Source organism: Trachypithecus francoisi, unplaced genomic scaffold (assembly GCF_009764315.1).
Source record: "Trachypithecus francoisi isolate TF-2019V2 unplaced genomic scaffold, Tfra_2.0 Lachesis_group3, whole genome shotgun sequence".
NCBI lineage: Eukaryota > Metazoa > Chordata > Mammalia > Primates > Cercopithecidae > Trachypithecus > Trachypithecus francoisi.
In genome coordinates, this window is record NW_022681468.1 from 109,066,812 (window position 1) to 109,088,939 (window position 22,128).

The 22,128-nt window shown below is 42.1% G+C and overlaps 1 protein-coding gene across 4 annotated transcripts in view; it reads left to right on the plus strand.

Annotated features, from left to right (window-relative positions):
- Positions 1-1,449: 1,449 nt before the first annotated feature.
- Positions 1,450-22,128, plus strand: part of LOC117070304 (5-formyltetrahydrofolate cyclo-ligase) — a 52,874-nt gene continuing 32,195 nt past the window's right edge. The window contains exons 1-2 of one of the 4 annotated variants that reach the window (XM_033189246.1): positions 1,450-1,658; positions 9,783-10,044. In XM_033189246.1, the coding sequence (XP_033045137.1) occupies positions 9,837-10,044 (208 nt within the window). In that variant the 5' untranslated portion in view covers positions 1,450-1,658; positions 9,783-9,836. Of the gene's footprint in view, positions 1,659-1,750; positions 2,018-2,111; positions 3,454-9,782; positions 10,045-22,128 lie in introns of those variants that run through there. The other 3 variants (XM_033189243.1, XM_033189245.1, XM_033189244.1) reach the window with 3 other exon arrangements.

Genomic DNA, 22,128 nt, shown 5'->3' on the forward strand with positions numbered 1-22,128 from the left:
TAGAGACGGGGTTTCACCGTGTTAGCCAGAATGGTCTCGATCTCCTGACCTCGTGATCCGCCCGTCTTGGCCTCCCAAAGTGCTGGGATTACATGCTTGAGCCACCGCGCCCGGCATTCTGCAGACTCAAGGTGTGCCCATTACCCAAAAGTCCTCCGTGTCACTAGGCTAGACTGCAGTCTAGACTGAGAAGCAAGACTCAAGCTAGAAGCAGACTCAGGTCGCCTTCCCTCTTCCCTCCTTCCTTCCTTCCCATGCTGTCTGCAGTTTCCAGTGCCCCTGGCTGCTTAGAGTTTCCACTGATGCCTCCTCCCCAGGCTTCTCTCTGGCTTGCCATTTGGGGTTGATGGATATGGCAACCTGATATGCAGGATACTCTGCGATATTCTGAACAAAGAAAATTAGGTAAGTGATTCAACGTGGAGCTAGTGTTAATTTTTTTTTTTTTTGGTAAAAATGAACAGATTAGAAAATTATGTAGTTTGTTAGACCTCGTGTTCTAATTTTTAGGTCAGCAAATCCGATTGCAATATGTATACGCTATACCTGCCTGGCCTTCCCTTCTTCTTACAACACAATCCCCCTGGGACTTGCATTACCTTTCCCTGGAAGCTGTTGATAGATTCCATAAAGAAGCCAGATCTCCCCTCTCAAGCCACGTGCATTCTCGCCGGGCACTTTTATGCTTTACTTAGGAGGTATGATTCTTAACGGTGGGGATTAGGACACTGGGGCGGTCAGTAGGGAAGCAGTTTTGGAAGATGCAGCTCTGGTTTTAGGAAGTCACATCTGAGAGGCAACCATCTATGCAATCTGAGGCGCCTGTCTACCGGGAGCAGTTCAAGACTTCACAGTTTCTTTTACCTCTTCCTGCAAGTGCCTCACCCACCCCGCAAACTGCTTTCAGTTTTAATTCATTTTTGTGTTTTAATCAGAGCTGAGTGGTGGGAATGAACAGTTACTGATGGTTATAACAGGAAGTACCTATATGGGCACTATTACCCGGAATACATTCACACTAGAATCCACAAAATTTGGCTTTTACACTACAGTTACTGCTTTAACAATGTTCCCAACTATGTATCATCTATTTAATCACATAAGGACATTTCCATCAACCACTGTGGTCTCTTAAGATTATAATGGAGCTGAAAAATTCCTAATACCTACTGATGTGGTAGCCAACCAACACATTACTTTTTCTGTGTTTAGATGCACAAGTATCATGGTGCTACAATTGCCTACAGTATTTGGTACAAAATACGCTGTACAGGTGTGTAGCATAGGTGTGTAGTAACTTTGTAACTACACTCTTTATGTTTGCACCAGAAGGAAATCGGGGCATCTGTCAGACATATCCCTGTAGTTAAGCGACTCGTGACGATTTCGCTACTTGTCCTGCCTTGCCCTTCTTTTCTGGCCCCTGAAGTCCCAGTACTCAAAAGTACAAGGGATGCCAGGCACCGTGGGTACTGCCGGCCGTCTTTACCATCCCCGCCAGTGGCGCTGCCGCCTCCGCGGTCCGGGTGAGGGCTCGGGCTGAGGGAGGTCAGGCGGCAGGGCAGCGACGGCGCCTCGCCACAGCTCCCGGGAACCGGGGAGGGCGGGCCGGACCACCGGGGCCGCACGAGGGCTGGGTCCCAAAGGTCGGAGGCGAGGTAAGCGCGCGGCGCGCCGAGGGCCCGCGTCCCGGAAGCGGGGTGGGGGCGCTTCCCCGAGTCCCGACCCGCCCCTAGGCCGCGGATCCACCTGGGAGCGGCCAGGGGCGGAGACCGAACCCGAGGGCGCCGAGGGTGGGATTGGATTGGGCTTGGGCGTGAGATGGCGGCGGCAGCGGTGAGCAGCGCCAAGCGGTCCCTGCGAGGAGAGCTGAAGCAGCGTCTGCGGGCGATGAGCGCAGAGGAGAGGCTACGCCAGTCCCGCGTACTGACCCAGAAGGTGCGAGACCGCCTGTAGCGGAAGCCGCGGCGGACAGACTCTGAAGGCCTGGCGGCCAGCGATTGCTGATCCGCGCATGGTCAGTGCAGGCGCAGGGCTAGGCCCTCCCGGCACGCGCACGTTTCCCCTCCAGGCGCGCGCACGTTTCCCCTCGCGGCGTCCGCACGGCCCGTCGTGGCGCGCGCTCGTCCCCTAGTCGTTGGCTGTTCTTCGCACTGTGGCGGAGAGAGGGCCCGGTAGTGAAAGTTGTGAGGCTAAAGAGCGAGAGGACAGCAGGGATTGACAGATTTATCTCTGGAAGGGGAGTTCGTTTGCATGGGTGGCACCTTTGGTGCTCGAAAACTCCTCCGTGGGGATGACGGTACTGTGGTGAGAGCAGGGTGAGAACAGAAAGTTGTGGTAGAGGAGATGGGTGAACTCTTGAGTGCCCAGGTTCCTTCAGTGAGTCCTAAAGTTAATGAGCTATGAGTCAGACTCCAGTTACAGTAGTAAAATGGCCAGAGAAAGATGCAGGTGCTTCAGATAAGGGAACACCAAAAAAAGTGTGGAGATGCCAGAGATCAGAACTCAGATGTTGACTGCACTTCACTAAGTATATGGAGGGCTAAGGCTGTGTCACAGTAGCTCCAGGGCCTAGGCTTTTCCTGTCTCAGAGTTGGTCAACATTAAATGCTTTTTCTTGAGTGAATGAAAGGAAGACGTGACTGTCATACCCAGGCTTCCCAAGAACATAGGAAACAGAAGAGAGAAATGAGAGGAATAAGTGAGGGTCCTTGTTTGTTGGTTAGCAGACCTCTGTTTTATTACTTTCACCGACTGCACTGTTATGTATTTTTAGTCTGTCTATGTAATGCCAGTTTTCTTATCAATAAAATGGGAGTCATATCCTGTCTTGAAGGCATGTTCTAAAGAGTTTTTGGGGACTCATTTTTGTTAGACACCAGAGGAAGAAAAATTTAATGTCCCCTGAATAAGTACGTATGTGTAATTATGTTGTAAGTCAAACTGATGATCTGTCTTCCCAGCATCATGCCTCAGAGACACCAGTGGATATTTGGAGACTTGATGTTCCTTGGAATTAGTTATACCATCAGGCTTTCTTAATTACCCCTCACTATTCTATTATCCGTTATTTGCTCAAATTCAAGGTGCCAATGGGTTAAAGCAGTAACTCAAATATACTTATTTCACCCCTCTCTTCATCTATGTAGGTGTGCATGAGGGAATCTATACAGATGTTAATTCGGTCGTTCAAACAATTATTTTAGCTATTATGAGGAAGCATTGCTGGGTGTTTTAGTATATGTAAAGGATATAGACTCTTGTCCTTACTGTCTAGTTGTTTAAAATTTAGCTAATTCATTCACATATGTTGAACACCTAAGTAGTGCACACTTGGCTATGTGCTGGGTTGTGGACATGAAAAAGATGATTGTTGCTCTGAAGGAGCAGATAGCCTCAAAGAGGAAACAGATGTGAATTAAGAATTGCATTGAAGTCAGATATATGATAAAGATAAACACCAATATTGTGGAAATGTAGCCTTGGGGAGGGGGAATTGGAAAGCTTTCTATTGCAAAATGTTGAGATGAATTTTGGAGAACAAGATGAATTTTTTCAGGTGAAGGGAAAGATGGGATAGGGGAGTGTGAGTAGGGATATTTAGGCACGAGATGACAGGATACAGTTTAGCATGGGCGTTGGAACTACACAGATCTGGGTTTAATCTGGCGCCACTGTCTATTAACTGTATATCCTTGGACAGGTCTCATAATCTCTCAGAACCCTTGGTTCCTTGTCTATAAAATGGATAATATCACTCTTGTAGGTCGATTGTGAGAGTTAAAGAAGTGTGTAAAGGGATGTATTCAGTGCTTTACCTATTTTTTGATATGTCCTTTAGGAAGAGTATACTGGCAGCATTTGGATAATGGGTTGAGGAATGAAGAAAGAAAAAAAAATATGGAGACCAGTAAGGGGCTGTTGTGCCAATTCAAGTGAAAGATGAAAAAGATGCAAACCAGAGCATGGGCAATGGAGATGGGGGGAAAGGAGGCAAATGGGAGACTGTTAAGTGAGAAACAGCAGTACTTGGCAACTGATTGGAAGAGGTTAGAGAATACTGGAAGGGGAGGAGAGTCACCTATGATTCCAAAGTTTAGAGCTGGGTATAATGGTGTTTAACCTTGGGCATAAAGAATGTAGGAAGTGGAACAAATTTTGGAGGAGCATGGGGGAAATAAAGATGAACTCAGTTTCTAATCTTTTATGTTGTCTTTGTCCATAGAAGATTAGAATTCATAAACTGTGGATGGGAATAGTGGCTACATAGATACAGCACTGACAGCAATAGAATGACAATTGAGAGCTGGCATTAAAGGAGGAGAGAAAAATTAAAAAGCAGACCCATGACCCTCAGTAATAAATACATTTTACTCTGTACAAATATACACATACAGGGAACATTTTACAGCTCTTACCACATACAATGAAATGTAATATTTTCTTTTTTTTTCGAGACAGAGTCTTGCTCTGTTGCCCAGGCTGGAGTGCGGTGGCATGATCTCAGCTCACTGCAACTTCCGCCACCCACGTTCAAGCGATTCTCCTGCCTCAGCCTCCCAAGTAGCTGGGATTACAGGCACGTGCCACCATGTCCAGCTAATTTTTCTATTTTTAGTAGAGACGGGGTTTCACCATGTTGGCCAGGGTGGTCTCGAACTCGACCTCGTGATCTTCCCGCTTCTGGCTCTCAAAGTGCTGGGATTACAGGCGTGAGCCCCTGTGCCTGACTAGAACTTTAATATTTGCTATTCTATTTCATTTAAAAATTATAGCCTGCTATTGATTTCATGACTAACCAATGGATCATCTCTGGAAACATCAGTGTACTGTGTAGTGTTTTGCCATAGTGAATACTCAATAAAGGTGTTAAATGATATCTTTCATTTAGAAAAGCATATTATTCTTATTGTCACTGTACCTTTTTATAACTTAGAAATTTATCAGAGAAGTAATTTAAATGGTGAAGAAATTCAGCTTTATGTCATATCTTGATTCCCTAACTAATTAAGATGAGGAAATTAGTGCCCCTTTACTCACTATGTTTTCTACTCCCTCTGTCAGTTTCTGACATTTATATTGTTATGTTGTCAAGTTTTGTAATTTTTCATTTTTTGATACATTGTCTTACTCTGTCGCCCAGGCTGGAATACAGTGGCACAATCTTGCAGGCCGGGCGCGGTGGCGCAAGCCTGTAATCCCAGCACTTTGGGAGGCCGAGACGGGCGGATCACGAGGTCAGGAGATCGAGACCATCCTGGCTAACACGGTGAAACCCCGTCTCTACTAAAAAATACAAAAAAACTAGCTGGGCGAGGTGGCGGGCGCCTGTAGTCCCAGCTACTCCGGAGGCTGAGGCAGGAGAATGGCGTAAACCCGGGAGGCGAAGCTTGCAGTGAGCTGAGATCCGGCCACTGCACTCCAGCCCGGGCGACAGAGCGAGACTCTGTCTCAAAAAAAAAAAAAAAAAAAAAAAAAAAATCTTGCCTCACTGCAACCTCTGCCTCTCGGGTTCAAGGAGTTCTGTGCCTCAGCCTCCCGAGTAGCTGGGATTACAGACGCCCGCCACCACGCCCGGCTAATTTTTATATTTTTAGTAGAAACAGGGTTTCACCATCTTGGCCAGGCTGATGTTGAACTCCTGACCTCATCATCCACCCGCCTCAGCCTCCCAAAGTGCTAGGATTACAGGCATGAGCCGCCACACCCAGCCAGGTTTTGTAATATTTAAACTTTGTTCTGTAACTATAATGAGTCTACTCAGCAGTATTTGTGACCGATTTCCAAACTTGAGATTTCAGTAAATAGTATTTATAGTAAACAGTATTTACAAAAATATGTAAAGCACTGAATACATACCTTGTATTTTTTTTTTTCTTTTTTTTAGATGGAGTCTCGCTCTGTCGCCAGGCTGGAGTGCAGTGGCACAATCTTGGCTCACTGTAACCTCTGCCTCCCGGGTTCAAGTGATTCTCTTGGCTCAGCCTCCCGAGTAGCTGGGACTACAGGCGTGCACCACTACGCCCAGCTAATTTTTGTATTTTTAGTAGAGACAGGGTTTCACCATGTTGGCCAGGATGGTCTCAACCTCTTGACCTCGTGATCCGCCCACCTTGGCCTCCCAAAGTGCCAGGATTACAGGTGTGAGCCACCGCGCCCAGCTGTATTTTTGTTCTATAGATGGTATTCATCATAGAACCAAGTTGTATGATTGAATATGTAAGAAAAGACATAACTTTATGTCACTAGATATGTGTAACTAGGAAGGTAATGTTTCAAGTGTTAGTACCAAAGCTTTTCTCTTTTTCTCCATAATTGCTCAAAATCATTCTCTGTTTTACTTTGTTCCCATTTGGAGCATATTTCTAATTTAGTTCTGTATTTTTCCAGGAGCTTCTGATTGCCTTTATTTTTCTTTTTTTGACAAATCAAAAATATCTGTTTGTCTTATCAATATATTCTTTTTCATCGTCTGTTAAAATAAATCCACTCTCTTTTTGAAAACACTCCAGCCCCTTGCTTCTTCTGGTCTGGTTGCCTCTGGTCCATTGCACTGCCATTGCCCTGGGGTTCCTCCTTACTCCACTTCTGAGTTAGGACCACTTTTTGAGTCTAGTATCTTTTTCTCTCTTGGATTCTTTTCCTTTCATCTTATTAGAGTATATCTTCAGATAATTTTTTTTGAGAAAGTATCTATGGGGGTGGTAAACTTTTAAATATACTTTAGGAAATGTTTTACCCTCATACTAGATTGATAGTTTGAATTTCAAATTTAAAATTATTTTCTTTGTTCTGCTCAGCACCCATGGCCCCCATTCAATATGGAGACTAGTGTTTTACTTTTTTTTTTTTTTTGAGATGGAGTTTTGCTCTTGTTGCCCAGGCTTGAGTGTTATGGCGTGATCTTGGCTCAATTTCTGCCTCCTGGGTTCAAGGGATTCTTCTGCCTCAGCCTTTCAAGTATCTGGGACTACAGGCATGCGCCATGACGCCTGGCTAATTTTGTATTTTTAATAGAGATGGGGTTTTACCATGTTGGTCAGGCTGGCCTCGAACTCCCGACCTCAGATGATCTACCCGCCTCCGCCTCCAAAAGTGCTGGGATTACAGGTGTGAGCCAAGTATATCTTCTTTGATTATTTCTTTTTCCTTTGTGCCTTTTTGGAAGTCTTGTTAATCAGATAATAAAAATCATAGATTGATCTTCTGTATTTCTTTTTTTTTTTTTTTTTTTTTTTGAGACGGAGTCTCGCTCTGTGGCCCAGGCTGGAGTGCAGTGGCCAGATCTCAGCTCACTGCAAGCTCCGCCTCCCGGGTTCCCATCATTCTCCTGCCTCAGCCTCCGGAGTAGCTGGGACTACAGGCGCCCGCCACCTCGCCCGGCTAGTTTTTTGTATTTTTTTTTTAGTAGAGACGGGGTTTCACCGTGTTAGCCAGGATGGTCTCGATCTCCTGACCTCGTGATCCGCCCGTCTCGGCCTCCCAAAGTGCTGGGATTACAGGCTTGAGCCACCGCGCCCGGCCGATCTTCTGTATTTCTTAACATTTTTTTCATTTTTCCTATTTTTGTCTTTTCCCCTACTCCAAGGCTGTCTCCTAAGTTGTTTTAATTTTGCTAATCACAATTTTAGTTTCCATTGATTATTTCATGATTCCCTGATTGCTTCCTCCCCTAGCAGTCTATTGTTATTTTAGAAATGGAATTATCATCTTGAGTTTGTCTGAGAAAACTAATTAGAATTTCAAAAAATTATCTGTCCTGTTTGTCCATTTTTTCTCCCCTTCTTGTTTTATTTTTCCATCCTTCTATTTTGTATTTTGACTTTTCAAAATGTTTGATGATCCTTTATTGTCTGTACATATTTGTGAATGAAGGTGTCTTAGCTAATGGGGATTTCCTCTGCCTTTTATAGTTGCTTTGGGATTTCAAGGGAGGAATGGATTCTGCCTGACTTGCACCCTTATTCTCTGAGTGTTGTGATCTGCTGCTGTTTTGTCAGCAAAATACTGTCCCATCCACTCTTTGTCTTACAGAAATTAGGCCTCTGTTCCCTTGTTCTCAGTACTCTAATGGATTTTCTTTTTTGTGCTTCTTTACCGTCACATTAATGGGATTTGAGGAAGGAAGATAAATATGTATGCACAGTCTCACACTGAATGTTAACTGATGTTTATTACTACTTATTCAACTCTCGATCTTCTATATTCTGCTGTAAAGAGAGCAAAAAGGATACTTAACTTTCTCATATAGTAGTTGGATGCCCAAAGCCCCAGGCCTGCCCAGGTCTAGGTTTCACATTTCCTTTCTTTGCCCATTTCAGGCCTCAAAACAATTTTGTAAATTTTCAGAATGTGAGAGTTAACTTTCTTTCTTAGACTGATTTGATGTGCTCTATCTACTTGATTTCTGTGTTTCCTTTTTTATTAGTAATAACTTGACTTTCTATTCCTGTATCTTTTTGCTAGTCATATTTATAAGCTACTTCTATGGCTTACAATTATATAATAATAACAAAAGTATTAAAAAGTCTGATAAAGAATAAGAAAAGTATTCTTTTCTTTTTAGTTTGGCAAACAGGGAAGAACAGAAAAGGAAGGGAAAAAAAAGAGAGCTGGCCAGGCGCAGTGGCTCACACCTGTAATCCCAGCACTTTGGGAGGTCCAGGTGGGTGGATCAGTTGAGCTCAGGAGTTTGAGACCAGCCTGAGCAACATGGTGAAACCCTGTCTCCACAAAAAAATACGAAAAATCAGCTGGACATAGTGGTTGCACCTGTGGTCCCAGCTACTCTGGAGGCTGAGGCAGGAGGATTGCCTGAGCCTAAGTAAAGGCAGAGGTTGCAGATTGTGCCACTGCACTCCAGCCTGGGGAACGGAGGGAGACCCTGTCTATATATATATTTAAAAAAAAAAAAAAGGAAAAGGGAGAGTGAAGGACTAACTTCTGAGTCTGGATAAGTTCCTGAGATTGTTGACATTTCTATGATGAGCAAAGCTCAGTTCCCTTCTCCTGCCTGATGGATGATTCAATTGAAAATGATTTCTTTCGTCAGGATCTGCTCTCACCCCATAATTGTGAATATTTTGATATTCATTTGAACAGGTGAATTTTAGGAAATGGGATGGGGATGGCAGAGCTAAGAGAGAATTATAAGGCATGTTCTCTGCCTCAAGAGAGCTCAGTTCATGGACCAGTTAGAGATACCACATTTAGGGCACATGAAACAATTAGTGATCCACTCATGACAATACATTATTGTTATATATTAACTCTAAATGTAGTAAGGGTTCGGCAGAAGTTAGGAAAAGTTAGGACTTGTGTTGGACTTTAAATGGGTAGAATTTGGGAGGAGAGAGAAGCCTGACAATCCAAGGAGTGGAGAAGCTTGTGGGAGCCAAGATTCAGAGATAAAGTAAAGCAGACTCTAGGGAAAGCATGTGAAATGACTGAAGACTACCAAAATGGGTAGGTGGGGATCAAGCCTGGAATTCTCTAGATAAACAGCTTGTCTCCACAGTGACCTTTTAATGGGTTTTCACACCTACCAGAGTGGGTGTACCAGGAAGGGATAAAAGGAGCAGGTAAGTGCTGGGTCCCAAACTAAAAGTCAGGCTTCAGGATGCAACACTGTCTGACCCACTATATCACTCTGCCCCGCCCACCTTTTTTTTCTTTTTAATATTTAAAGAAATTGGAGAAGGCTGAGAGAGAAAGGAAGAACTGTTAAGGGGCGTTACTAAATATAGTCTTGGAAAATATAATTGCCATATTTTCCCATTTAGGTGATTGCCCACAGTGAGTATCAAAAGTCCGAAAGAATTTCCATCTTTCTGAGCATGCAAGATGAAATTGAGACAGAAGAGATTATCAAGGACATTTTCCAACGAGGCAAAGTCTGCTTCATCCCTCGGTATCAGTTCCAGAGCAATCACATGGATATGGTGAGACTAGAATCACCAGAGGAAATTTCCTTACTTCCCAGAACATCCTGGAATATCCCTCAGCCTGGTGAGGGTGATGTTCGGGAGGAGGCCTTGTCCACAGGTGAGTATTATGGTGTTAGGATGTTGTTAGGTTATGACCAGTTGTTAGATCTCAGATTCACCTGTTATGTGTGGGTCAGTGGGAGTTGCTTTTCCTGTAGGGATTAATTTGTATTTTGCCTACGTTCCAAGACACCTGTATTACTTGGTTTAGGATGTGATGCCTTTTGAAAACTGTGAAGTGTAAATGAATAATATTGTTGACTTCTCACATATTGTTGCCCTACCTTGTGGGCTGAATTATGTATTTTTCCTGGATCATTATTTCCTGTGGTTTCAGTTATGGCCTGCTTGCTAATGAGCATATTATTATTAATGCTAATTAGCACTTATATCTCCAGTTCAGACCTGAAAACTACTTTCTGTACATCTCTACTTGGATGTCACATATACATCTCAAACGTGAGATGTTCCAAACTGAGTCATGGTCCCCTCAGCCTCGACTACCTACCATGTGTTTATCTCAGTACATGGCACCACCAGCTACCCAGCTGGCCATGCCAGAAATCTCCAGGTCATCCTTGACTCCCCTCTTTCTCTCGTGCCCCACATGTGGTCTATTGCTAAGTCCTGATGATTTTACCTACTGCATATTTAGTGAATCTGTCCATTTCTCTCTAACCCACTGCTACTACTGCAGTCTAAGCTGACATCTCCTCCTGCCTGCATTCCTGGAAAGGCCTTTTAACTGTTCTTTCTCTCCATGTCTTGCATCTTCTCCTTCCTCTTTATTGGTTATTTAAAAGTAATTGAAACAAGATTTTGAAAACACAAATCTGCCACTGCTCTCCCCTCCTTAAAGTCTTTCTGTGACTTACTGTTGCCCTTAGGTTGAAGTAAACACTACTTAATGAGGTTCTTCCTGATCTTGGCCCTGCTATCTTTCTATTTTCACATCTTTCTACTCCCCACTTCATAGTCTGAGTTCCAGCCACTCGGAGTATCTCTGTTTCCCAATTCCACTTTGCCTTCTCTACTGCTGGGTCTTAATACATGCTGTTTTCTGGCCAACAGCTGCTTGGGAAGTTTTATCATTATGAAACAGGTAAGGAGCTGAAAGCAAAATAAGCTAAGGGTATTATTTTTTAGTATAATGCCTGAAACCCATCTTAGAGATGTATATTTTTGACTGAGACTTAAATGGTTGCAAAGAAGCCCCAGCACAATTTTGTGCAGTCTTTACTCAGTTTCTGCCCCTTCCAATACAGTGCCATTGCCTATAAAGTCAGTATGATGGAGTGGGAGGGGAGAGGGTCAAGGACTCATAACAGTAGAGGGATTATGTACTTTGCTAGTTTAACTTTCCCTGTATTGTCCAGTCTTGGGCTTTGCTAGATGTTTAGGCACCAAAAATATATTCAGATCTACTTCCTTCATGTCCTGCATCAATAGGCCAGATGAATGTCAGCATTTTAAAACTCTTTCATATTTTCAAGGGGAAAGCTTGCAAGCATTTCAAGGCAATGAGATAATAAGGGAATACAGAGTATTTGGAGAACAGTCTAGGGTTATAGATAAGAAAAGATGGGAAATTATAACTACTGACTTTGCTCAAACTTAATGTAGCTACTCCAGATTTGTAGGCTTAATAGTGGAACCTAGGATACTGTCCCAATTCCAATTGACTCTGTTAACAGCTCCTTCAATGCTTGCATCATCTCTAATTGAAATTTTACTTGGTTTCCTCCAGTAACCAATTCCTCTAGAGGCAGCTCATTCCTTTTAGAACAGCTCTGCTCCTTCTAGAACATCTTCCTTGGGTTGAGCTAAAGTATGTCACTTTGAACTTCTGTGCATTTGTTCTAGTTCTATTCAAGTACAGAGGTGAAAAGAGTAAGGAAGAAGCATTATTTTTCCTTTTAACTTATTTGCACTTCCTGATTAGGATAATCTCAATCCAAATAAGTGAGTCAATCATTTATGTATGATTTTTTTTTTTTTTAAGACAGAGTTTTGCTCTGTCACCCAGGCTGGAGTGCAATGGTGCGATCTCAGCTCACTGCAACTTCCGCCTCCTGGGTTCAAGCGATTCTCCTGCCTCAGCGTCCCAAGTAGCTAGGATTATAGGCATGTGCCACCATGGCCAGCTAATTTTGTATTTTTAATAGAGATGGGGTTTCACCATGTTGGTCAGGCTGATCTCGAACTCCTGACCTTAGATGATCCACCTGCCTCGGCCTCCCAAAGTGCTGGGATTGCAGGCGTGAGCCACCACGCTCGGCCTGTGTATGGTTTTTAGCACGTCGTTTGGCACATAGGCACTATCGAATAAATGGTAATATATTAATTTTAAGCAAGGAAGTCAGAATTATTCATTGTAAGATAAACTCATTACTAGCCAAGTAGTTAATAGTTTGATAATTTTCAGCAGATATTTTCACACATCTACTTTGTGTCAGATACTATTTTAGGTCTGGAAAGATAAGGCCCTGATTTGAAGGGACTCACACTATAGCTGGTGAGACAGAAAATGAACATAAACAGTATATCCTAACCTGTAGTATTTGTCAAATATAAGTGTCAAATGAAAAGATACTGAATATTAAAAACAGAAATTTAGAATATGGTTCTGAATAGAAAAAAGTCCACCAAAAATACCCCACAACTGGTTGTTCATTTTTTTATTTCTCCTTTATAGCATTTATTCATGCTGTATTTGTAGTAACAGTGACCTTTTTCCCCCATGCATTTTTCTTTGCAGATACTTGCAATCTGGGTTGCAGAGGGATAGAGGATTATACCCACAGTTTCTCGAAACTACAGTCTGGGGTCAAAGCTTGCTGCTGTTGTTTATAGAAATGTTTGAGTAGGCAGCCTCGGCTGTTTGTTGTCTCCTAACATCACCCTGTGTAATGTGGATGTCTACTTGCATCAGCAACTTAAAATGTGGCAACTTCAGTGCTTAAGCATAAATCTAGCTTTACAATGTTTGGGACAAGCTGATCAGAGCTCAGACTGTCCTTGGTGTAGCTTTCGTTGTCTGTTTATCTTTCTTGTTTGCTCACATTATCAGAGCTTAGAAAAGAGTGAGCTTTTGTGTCCTCAGTTGCAATGATAAGTTCCTAAGCAAAAATTTCCCATGGGCTATTCTTGTATTATATATGTAGCAAAAGAAATAGATTGCTAAGTGAAATAGAGGGTCGGATTCTTTCCCAAGTTTATCTTTAAGGTAAGGGCTACTTGGGCGATTAGATTAGGGCAGGAATTTTTCCAATACAAGTATATAGTCTGATTCAACCTGGCTTAAGCTAAAATGAGATTTTATTGGCCCAGAGACTGAAAAGTTCACAGAAGGGCTGGCTGGGTCAGTGGCATTAGGATCCAGTCTATCTCTGCCTTTTGGCTTTGCTTCCGTCTATGTCAGTTTCATTTACTGGTGCCACATGGTGGCCCATAGCAGCTCTAGGTTCCATGGCATCCTTACTGTTAGCAATAAAGAACAAGTTTGTTTTCTAACAGTCTGATAAAGTCCTGGTCCTAACTCTTCTTGACCAAAATGGGCATCTTGAAATTAATCACTATGGCCAGAGATATGGAATTGGCTGACTGGCTTAGGCCTGGGTCTTACGTGCCTGTCCCTGACCCATTCTTTGTGACCAGGAACAAAAGAAGTGCCAATTGACTTAGACTAGGTCATATGCCCAGCTCGGCAGCCCTACCCAAACCACTGAGCTGAGAGTAGGATGAGAGTGTTTGTTGTGTTTCCAGAACAAGGGGGAATGGATACTGGAGAGTCAAAACTAAACTCACCTCTGCTATCAATCATTTCTGAAATTCTGCAGAGTATAATAGGCTCTTTGCAGTCATAGCTTTGCCAGTGCTGATTTTTAACTTATGATCCTCTTGGAGGCTTTTTGGGAATTAATATCTATGTGTAGGTACCTGAGCCATAACTTAATGATCATAATGAAGACTTTCTAGTCCTCAAATAAAACATTTTAAAGTAATTGAGTGAGGCATCATCAAGGACAGTCTTTGAACTACCCTTCTAGGTTGTTCATGATCAATACTTTTGGGAGGGTTATGATTGGTTCAGTATAAGTAGCTCACATTGACTTCATTTCTTTCTTTGTTAGGATTGCATGGCATCTGCAAGAATATAATAAAAAATAGTGGGTATGGATTTCATCAAGGCATATTTGATGGAGTCATGATATGCTTGGGATGCTGGAGAAATTTGTATTGGCTCATAATACTTTATTCAGAAAAGATGTGTAGAGCACTGCTCTGTGGGAGGTGTGATGGGGACATAGCAGGGAACAGCATGGACTTGGTTCCCAGTGTTGTGGAGTTAACTAGCCTGTTCTCACAGAAGCAGGTTTGTGCTGGCATGTCACAGGGCTCTCTTCTTTTTGCTCTCCTGTTCAACTTTTTGTTGAACTTTTAGCTTTTTTCAGCTTTCGTCGAACACTTAGATGTCTCACTGTTCCTTATTTTCAGCATGTCAAAATTCATTCTTACTCTTTTTGTGTTTTTCATATTTCTGTTAGCAGCCCCTTTGTAGACATGGAATTATCCTTGCCTCCTTCCCACCATCCAGTTATTACCAGATTTTTCTTTATACTGTTTTTGTCACTTGTCTTTCTCTAATTCCAGTTTTGGGAGAATTCTTTGTCTACAATTTTCATTCTTCGTATCTGTTCCATTGGAGTAAACTTTAAATTGGTTTCCTGGCCATATTAACTTTTCCAAAGTACCTTTCTGTACGGGTCATCTACCCTATTCAGGCCTTCTCTGTATGCTGAATAGATCTGTGTACCTGAGCAAACAATGATTCCTGCTGGTTGTTGCCAAAAGAAGGGACATTGGATGAAATCCAAACATTGAGGCCACTTTCTGGGCCTTACCTGCCTTTCTGCCTTAATACTTGTGCCTCCTTGGTACAGTTCCTTATTTCAGCCAAAGTGGTCTGCTGGAAGACAGTATTTCCTAGTAATGGAAAATATGGATTTGAGAATCAGAGCAACCTGGATTTGGATTCTAGTTTTGCTCCTTTCTAATTGTGTTACCTTGGGAAGATCACTTAACTTCTCAGAGTTTCAGTCTTCTTACCTGTAAGTGGATTCAGACCTACCTTGCATATCTGTTATGGAGCTTAAATGAGATAATGTCTGAATAGTGTTTGACACATAGTAGGTGCTCAGTAAAAATGCCCTTGTTGCTGCTGTGGCTGCTGTTGTTTTTGCTGATGTTGAGTGGTCAAGCATAGGGTAATGTTTTGTGCTTTACTGTGAAAGTGATTTTGTTTATACCATTTTACAGGCTAGAACATATTATATGTTTCTTCAGGATAGTCTCTTCTAGTCTGGTGCTTAAGATCACTAGCTTTGGAGTCAGACTGATCTGAGTTTGAATCTGGCCTTTACCACTTGGGCAGAATTACTTAACATCTCAAAGTCCAAATTTCCCATCTGAAAATTGGAGATAATTACAGTACTGACTAACTGTGTTGTTGAGAGGATAAAGTAAGATGATATATATAAAGTGCCTAGTATAGTTTGCCATGTAGTCAGAGATCGATACATGGTAGTTATTAACACTAAGCAGAAATTATTTTCCCCAAACCTTCCCTGGCTGCCTACAATGTACCTACTCTTTCTTCCTTAATTGTGCCTACAATGTGCCTACTCTTTCTTCCTTAATTCTTATGTACGTGGCACTTTACATATATTACCATGTTTTATTAATTCTTTTTGGAAGTGTTTCCCTTTTCTTTGCTGATAGACTTAGACTCTTTAGGAGCAGAAACCTTCTTCTAAATCATTTGTATCCCTGGTACATAGTCATGTGGTTTAAGTGGCAGACTTTCAGTAAAGGTTTCTTGAGGTGAAGCTAACAGTTTTGAATTCAAAGAATGCCTGTGTAAATGAATAGATGATCAACACTTTATAGCTATAAAAGAAAAGCTGGATTTAAAAAACTATATGCATGTACACAGGGACACATTAAAAAGTATACCAGAGTCAGTTGTTTTATAAGGTGCTGTAACTTGTTGTTTTTAGAGACAAGGTCTCACTCTGTCACCCAGACTGGAGTGCAGGAGTGTAATCATAGCTCACTGTAACCTTGAACTCCTGAGCTCAAGTGATCCTCCAACCTCAGCCTCCTGAGTAGCTGGGACTACACATGCACACTACCATGCCTGACTAACTAATTTTTAAATTTTTTGTAGAGACAGGTCTACTCTGTTGCCCAGGCTGATCTTGAACTCCTGGCCTCAAGCAATCCTCCTGCCTTGGCCTCCCAGAGTGCTGGGATTATAGGTGTGAGCCACGGCACCCAACCAACATTTTTTATATTTGTGAGTAAAGAGTTAACATCAGTCCTGGACTAAGCTGGACCTGCCTGGGGGAATATCCTTGAAACTTATCTTCTCTCAGCACTAGTTTTTGGGAAGCCATAGAGTTGTGATAACGTGGGATGTACCTGTACCTGTACCTGCCTGTTACTGTGTGCTACTATACCTGAATTGGGAGCTGTGAGTTGGCATGGAAGCCTTGGGTCTGTGGAACTAGATCTTACAAAAGATGGGCAGGAAATGGAGGTTGCAGCTTCTCTGTGTGAAGGTGACCTGTGTGCCCCTTGGCTTTTGCTGCACCCTGTGTGAGTGAGAAGGCAAAAGAAGCAGTGTACTGAGGTAGCTGCTGGGCTCTGGATGAGGTAAATATTGCTGAACCTGCCATATCTCCTCTTCTGTGTTCTTCTGTAAGGCTAAGTACATGGAGTAATACTTAGATTGTTTCCTGAGCCCATGTGCCAAGTCAAATCTATAACAGCTGCTGGGTCAATATAGTCTCTGGGTTTGTTTTTTATTTTTTGTGGGGAGTGGGCAGTGCAGCTTAAATAACAGACATTTATTTTCTGACAGTCTGGGTATTTTTAATAATATTCTGTGGAGACTCTAACACCACTGGTCCCACCAGTGACTGTCAGCATGTCTATGAGAATGTTTAATTTTTAGGCCGGGCGCGGTGGCTCAAGCCTGTAATCCCAGCACTTTGGGAGGCCGAGACGGGCGGATCACGAGGTCAGGAGATCGAGACCATCCTGGCTAACACGGTGAAACCCCGTCTCTACTAAAAAATACAAAAAACTAGCCGGGCGACGTGGCGGGCTCCTGTAGTCCCAGCTACTCGGGAGGCTGAGGCAGGAGAATGGCGTAAACCCGGGAGGCGGAGCTTGCAGTGAGCTGAGATCCGGCCACTGCACTCCAGCCTGGGCGGCAGAGCGAGACTCCGTCTCAAAAAAAAAAAAAAAAAAAAAAAGAGAATGTTTAATTTTTACTAAGCCTAGAAATAAGTAGTTATAAGATCCTACATGGTATGATATTTTGATATGAGTTACAGCTTATCTTCTCATTGAAAGTGTTTCTAAACCTTTAACACGTGTTTCTTTAGCTTAACAAAAGTCCTCCTCACTAATTATATTTGAACTTTTGAAATAAGTTATGACTAAAAGTAAATGAAAGCAGCTGTAATTTTGGAATGTGCTTTTTCACATCGCACATGCCATTGTAGGCATTTTGGGTGACCTCCCTCTCTGGACAATTGAGAACATTGCCTCCTGAGTTAGGCACTGTGGGAGGGAGAGTGAACCCTTACTGTCCTTGCTTCATCTTCTTTGTTTTCAGAGGGGATAACTGCAACCCAGGGAGGTTAAGTCACTCCCCCAAGGACACACAGACAGTTAATGATAACGCGAGGTCACCCAGTTCTGGTTTCCACTCCAGTGCCCTTTGAAGTGCCGTTTTTCTTCACACTTCATTCATTAAGATTGCTTTACTACCTAGATTTTCTTCTCTCTCCTGACAGCATACTGCATTAAAACTGTTATTCATGGCACAGGTACCCTTGGTAATTGTGTGCATGGGAACATTGTCATATTTTCCCAAGTAAGAACTTGGACTGAGTCATATGTATCTAAAAGTACACTGGTCTCAAAGTTAAGCTTTTTTTTTCAGTCATTTTGTATTCAAATAAATACACAGGAAGAACCAGCTACAGCTTTGATTTCTATCAGGGCCTTTCATTTGAATTATAAGTGCACTCATGATAGGCTTCCTTGGACTTGTTCCAGAATTATCTATTTTATCTTTTGTAGCGGCTTTAGAATATATCCTCATTTCAGAGAATGGTAATTTACTTCTTGTTAACTCCCAGCCCATTAAGATTAAAAGATAGTTCCTTAGGAGTTATGGCCTATTATTCTTCCCAAGATGGGCTAGCCTGCTAAATGTTCAACTCAAGCATAATGATTCATTGAGTGTACTATTGAACACTTAACTATCTTTAAAAGGACTAACCCAGGTGACTTAAACTTAAATATAGAACTTAAATATAGAACTTCAGGTGTTTAAACTGCTTTTCCAATTCAACCTTTTTTTTTTTTTTTTTTTTTTGAGATGGAGTCTTGCTCATTGCCCAGGCTGGAGTGCAGTGGTGCGATCTCGGCTCACTGCAAGCTCCGCCTCCCGGGTTCACGCCATTCTCCCGCCTCAGCCTCCGGAGTAGCTGGGACTACAGGCGCCCGCCACCTCGCCCGGCTAGTTTTTTTTTTTTTTTGTATTTTTTGTAGAGACGGGGTTTCACCGTGTTAGCCAGGATGGTCTCGATCTCCTGACCTCGTGATCCACCCGTCTCGGCCTCCCAAAGTGCTGGGATTACAGGAAGGGCAGAATTTTTAAGAGGAGTGAAGTTGTGTTAGAAAAAGTAAACTCTTTTTTTAATTTATTCCTCTGAACCTTAAATTTCAAGCTAGGGTAGTAAAGACTTGTGTGTAAATGAATGCCCAGCTTAAATGCTGCCTCCTCCAAAAGTCTTCTTAGATTTCTTAGTCATATCTAAACACTTCTTCCTTTGTTTTCTCCCTGTATTTTAACACCATAGCATACCTTTTGTTATTGGATTTGCTTTATTATATCCTATATGTGTAATTTAAAAGTTTTTGCTTTACTACTTGCAGGGATTAGGAGTCCACCATTTAATAGGGAATCCCTTTTCATTTACCCCACTTTATAAAAGGTTAGAAAATTACTCTCCATATTAAGCTAATGGCTTCATGTACCTTTCACCTGATGGTACTTTAGAGAAACATATAAATAATCTTCAAACTTTTTTTTTTTTTGGTATGTTTGGGCTTAGCACAGTGCCCTGATGAATCTGAGGTACCATCTCTTTCTTCAGTAACTTAAATATCCTTTTTAAAGTACACCTGAAAATTGTATATTGAGTGAATGACTGATAGTACTACAAAGAAATGCAGATATAATAGCACATGCTCCATCAATGTTTATCTTTTATGCTAATCGTCATCTACAAAATCAGATTTGTATTGATTATTATCCATAAATAAACAAGCAGAGGCTGGGCGTTGTGGCTCACGCCTGTAATCCCAGCACTATGGGAGGCTGAGGCAGGTGGATCATGAGGTCAGGAGATCGAGACCATCCTGGCTAACATGGTGAAACCCCATCTCTACTAAAAAATACAAAAAAAAAAAAAAATTAGTTGGGCGTGGGGGCGGGTGCCTGTAGTCCCAGCTATTTGGGAAGCCGAGGCAGGAGAATGGTGTGAACCTGGTAGGTGGAGCTTGCAGTGAGCTGAGATCGCATCACTGCACTCCAGCCTGGGTGACAGAGTGAGAGTCCATCTCAAAAAAAGAAAAAGAAAAAAAAGCAGAATAAGCTAATTTACTGTTAGATGAAGTAGGCAGCAAATTATGAGATGGAAATTGAACAGAAACAAAAACTATCTTCCTAACTGCCCATGTCATTACTTGGTTAAAGCAGTCAAATCCACTGTAAAAATTTAAGTGTTCTTTGGGTGTAGTGACACAGGGAACCAGAATCACTTGCAAGAAGTCCTGTGATTAATTAAAAAACAAGAAAGAACTAGGAAAGAAATTTTGATTTTAGTCCGAGTTTTGTGTGTATATATGTGTGCGCATGTGTGTGTATATGCATGTGCTGTGTATAAAATGGGTCATGATGTAGGTTCTAAAATGTTTGAAAGCCACTGATTTAGGCCTCTGCTTCTCAAGAAGGCATCTATTACAGGCCCTATTGGGTAAATTTTCTTCAACTATTAATTTGACTTAAACATTTTAGCAGAAACAAACCAGAAAAACAAACATACAAACATACAAAACCACGCATTATTTTTATAACAAACACAATCACAAAGGTAGCATATAGAAGATAAATAAAATTCACGAATTTTAAGGATAAAAATTAGCTGGGGATGCTGGTGGGTGCCTGTAATCCTAGCTACTCAGGAGGCTGAGGCAGAGGAATTGCTTGAACCCAGGAGGCGGAAGTTTCAGTGAGCCAAGATCACACCATTGGACTCCAGCCTGGGGGACAGAGTGAGATTCCAACTCAAAAAAAAGGATAAAAATTTAAAGGTAAAACACAAAATATTAAAGCAAAAACTGGCTCTGTGGGCAGGCCTACAGGCAGACCCTCCAGGGATTTTAACTTTCTCTGCAGTTACCTTAGTGAAAAATTTGGGAAGTACTGGTCATTTAGTGGAATTTCAAAAGCGTGATACAAATGAAAAAGAAAATTTTTTGTGTTGAATTTTTTTTTAAAGAGCTCTTTTATTTCCTCTGTTGATTTTTAAGCTATGTTTTAAATTGTCTTAGTGGTTGCTGGAGGGATTACATCTTTTATTTAGCATAGTCTGTTTCAGATTAGTATTCACCTGATTCCAGTAAAATATAGCAATTTTGTTCTTAATATAATTCCATTCTTCCTTCCCCATTTATGTTATTATTGTCATATTGAGGCAGGAAATTAAAGAAAGAAAGAAAAATAAAAAGAAAAAGAAATAAGCTTTCCTGTATTAGGCTGACTTGTCTCAGAGGCAGCAACGGGCACAGTCCAGACCCAGGAAAAGTCTTGATAGTAATAGCTAAGAAGCCAGGAAACAAAAGAATGTGCTCTGGAGATTCTCTCACCACTCACTCCACATAGAGAGAAGAAAAACAAATTTTCCTTTGTTTTACAGTATGAGTTTATAGATTCCTGTTCTCTGTAACTAGTGACTTCAAGTATTCTGTTTTACCTAAGGAGTAGAGTGAAGGTCATAAACCGACTGAGCAGGCCTGAGATACGGCCACCTGGCACCATAGTGAAGGCTATGGAATAAGGCTTGGTAGACACTAGGGCAAACCTAGATAATGGCCATCTGAGTTGCATAGCAATGGTCATGTGTAATCCTGAGTTCTGAACCTGTTACAATTTGATTAACTCTCTTTGTCCTGTGCTGAGACCAGCTCGGTCAGGGAGACCCTAAGCCAGTGGCGCTGGAGGAATTAAAGACATACACACAGAAATATAGAGGTGGGAAGTGGGAAATCAGGGGTCTCACAGTGTTCAGAGCTGAGAGCACCGAACAGAGATTTACCCACATGTTTATTAACAGCCAGCCAGTCATTAGCATTGTTTCTATAGATATTCGACTAACTAAAAGTATCCCTTATGGGAAACAAAGGGATGAGCCCAATTAAAGAAATAGGTTGGGCTAGTTAACTGCAGCAGGAAGATGTCCTTAAGGCACAGATCGCTCATGCTATTGCTTGTGGCTTAAGAATGCCTTTAAGCAGTTTTCCGCCCTGGGCGGGCCATGGTTCCTTGCCCTCGTTCTGGTAAACCCACAACCTTTCAGCATGGGTGTTAGGGCCATTGTGAACATGTTACAGTGCTGCAGAGATTTTGTTTATGGCCAGTTTTGGGGCCAGTTTATGGCCAGATTTTGGGGGACTTGCTTCCAACAGTCCTGCCTCTGTATCCTTGCTTTCGCTTTGTGCCAGTGTAAGCCTGACTCAAGTTAGCCCATCCCCTTTTAGAAGTGTGTATAAGAGTCAAGTGCTGTCTTTGTTCTGGGCCCAGTTTTTGGATGTTGAGTCTGCTGGGTCTGAGTGCACTCAGAAAAGATCCTTCTCCTTTACCCCAAGGTCTCTCTTCTCCTCCTAATTCACACAACAATGTAAGTTACATCTGTATGTACTATAAATCCAACAAATAGTATTGTAATTATTGCTTTAAGAACTCTTATGTTTTAAAAAGGAATAGAAGAAAAGAGAA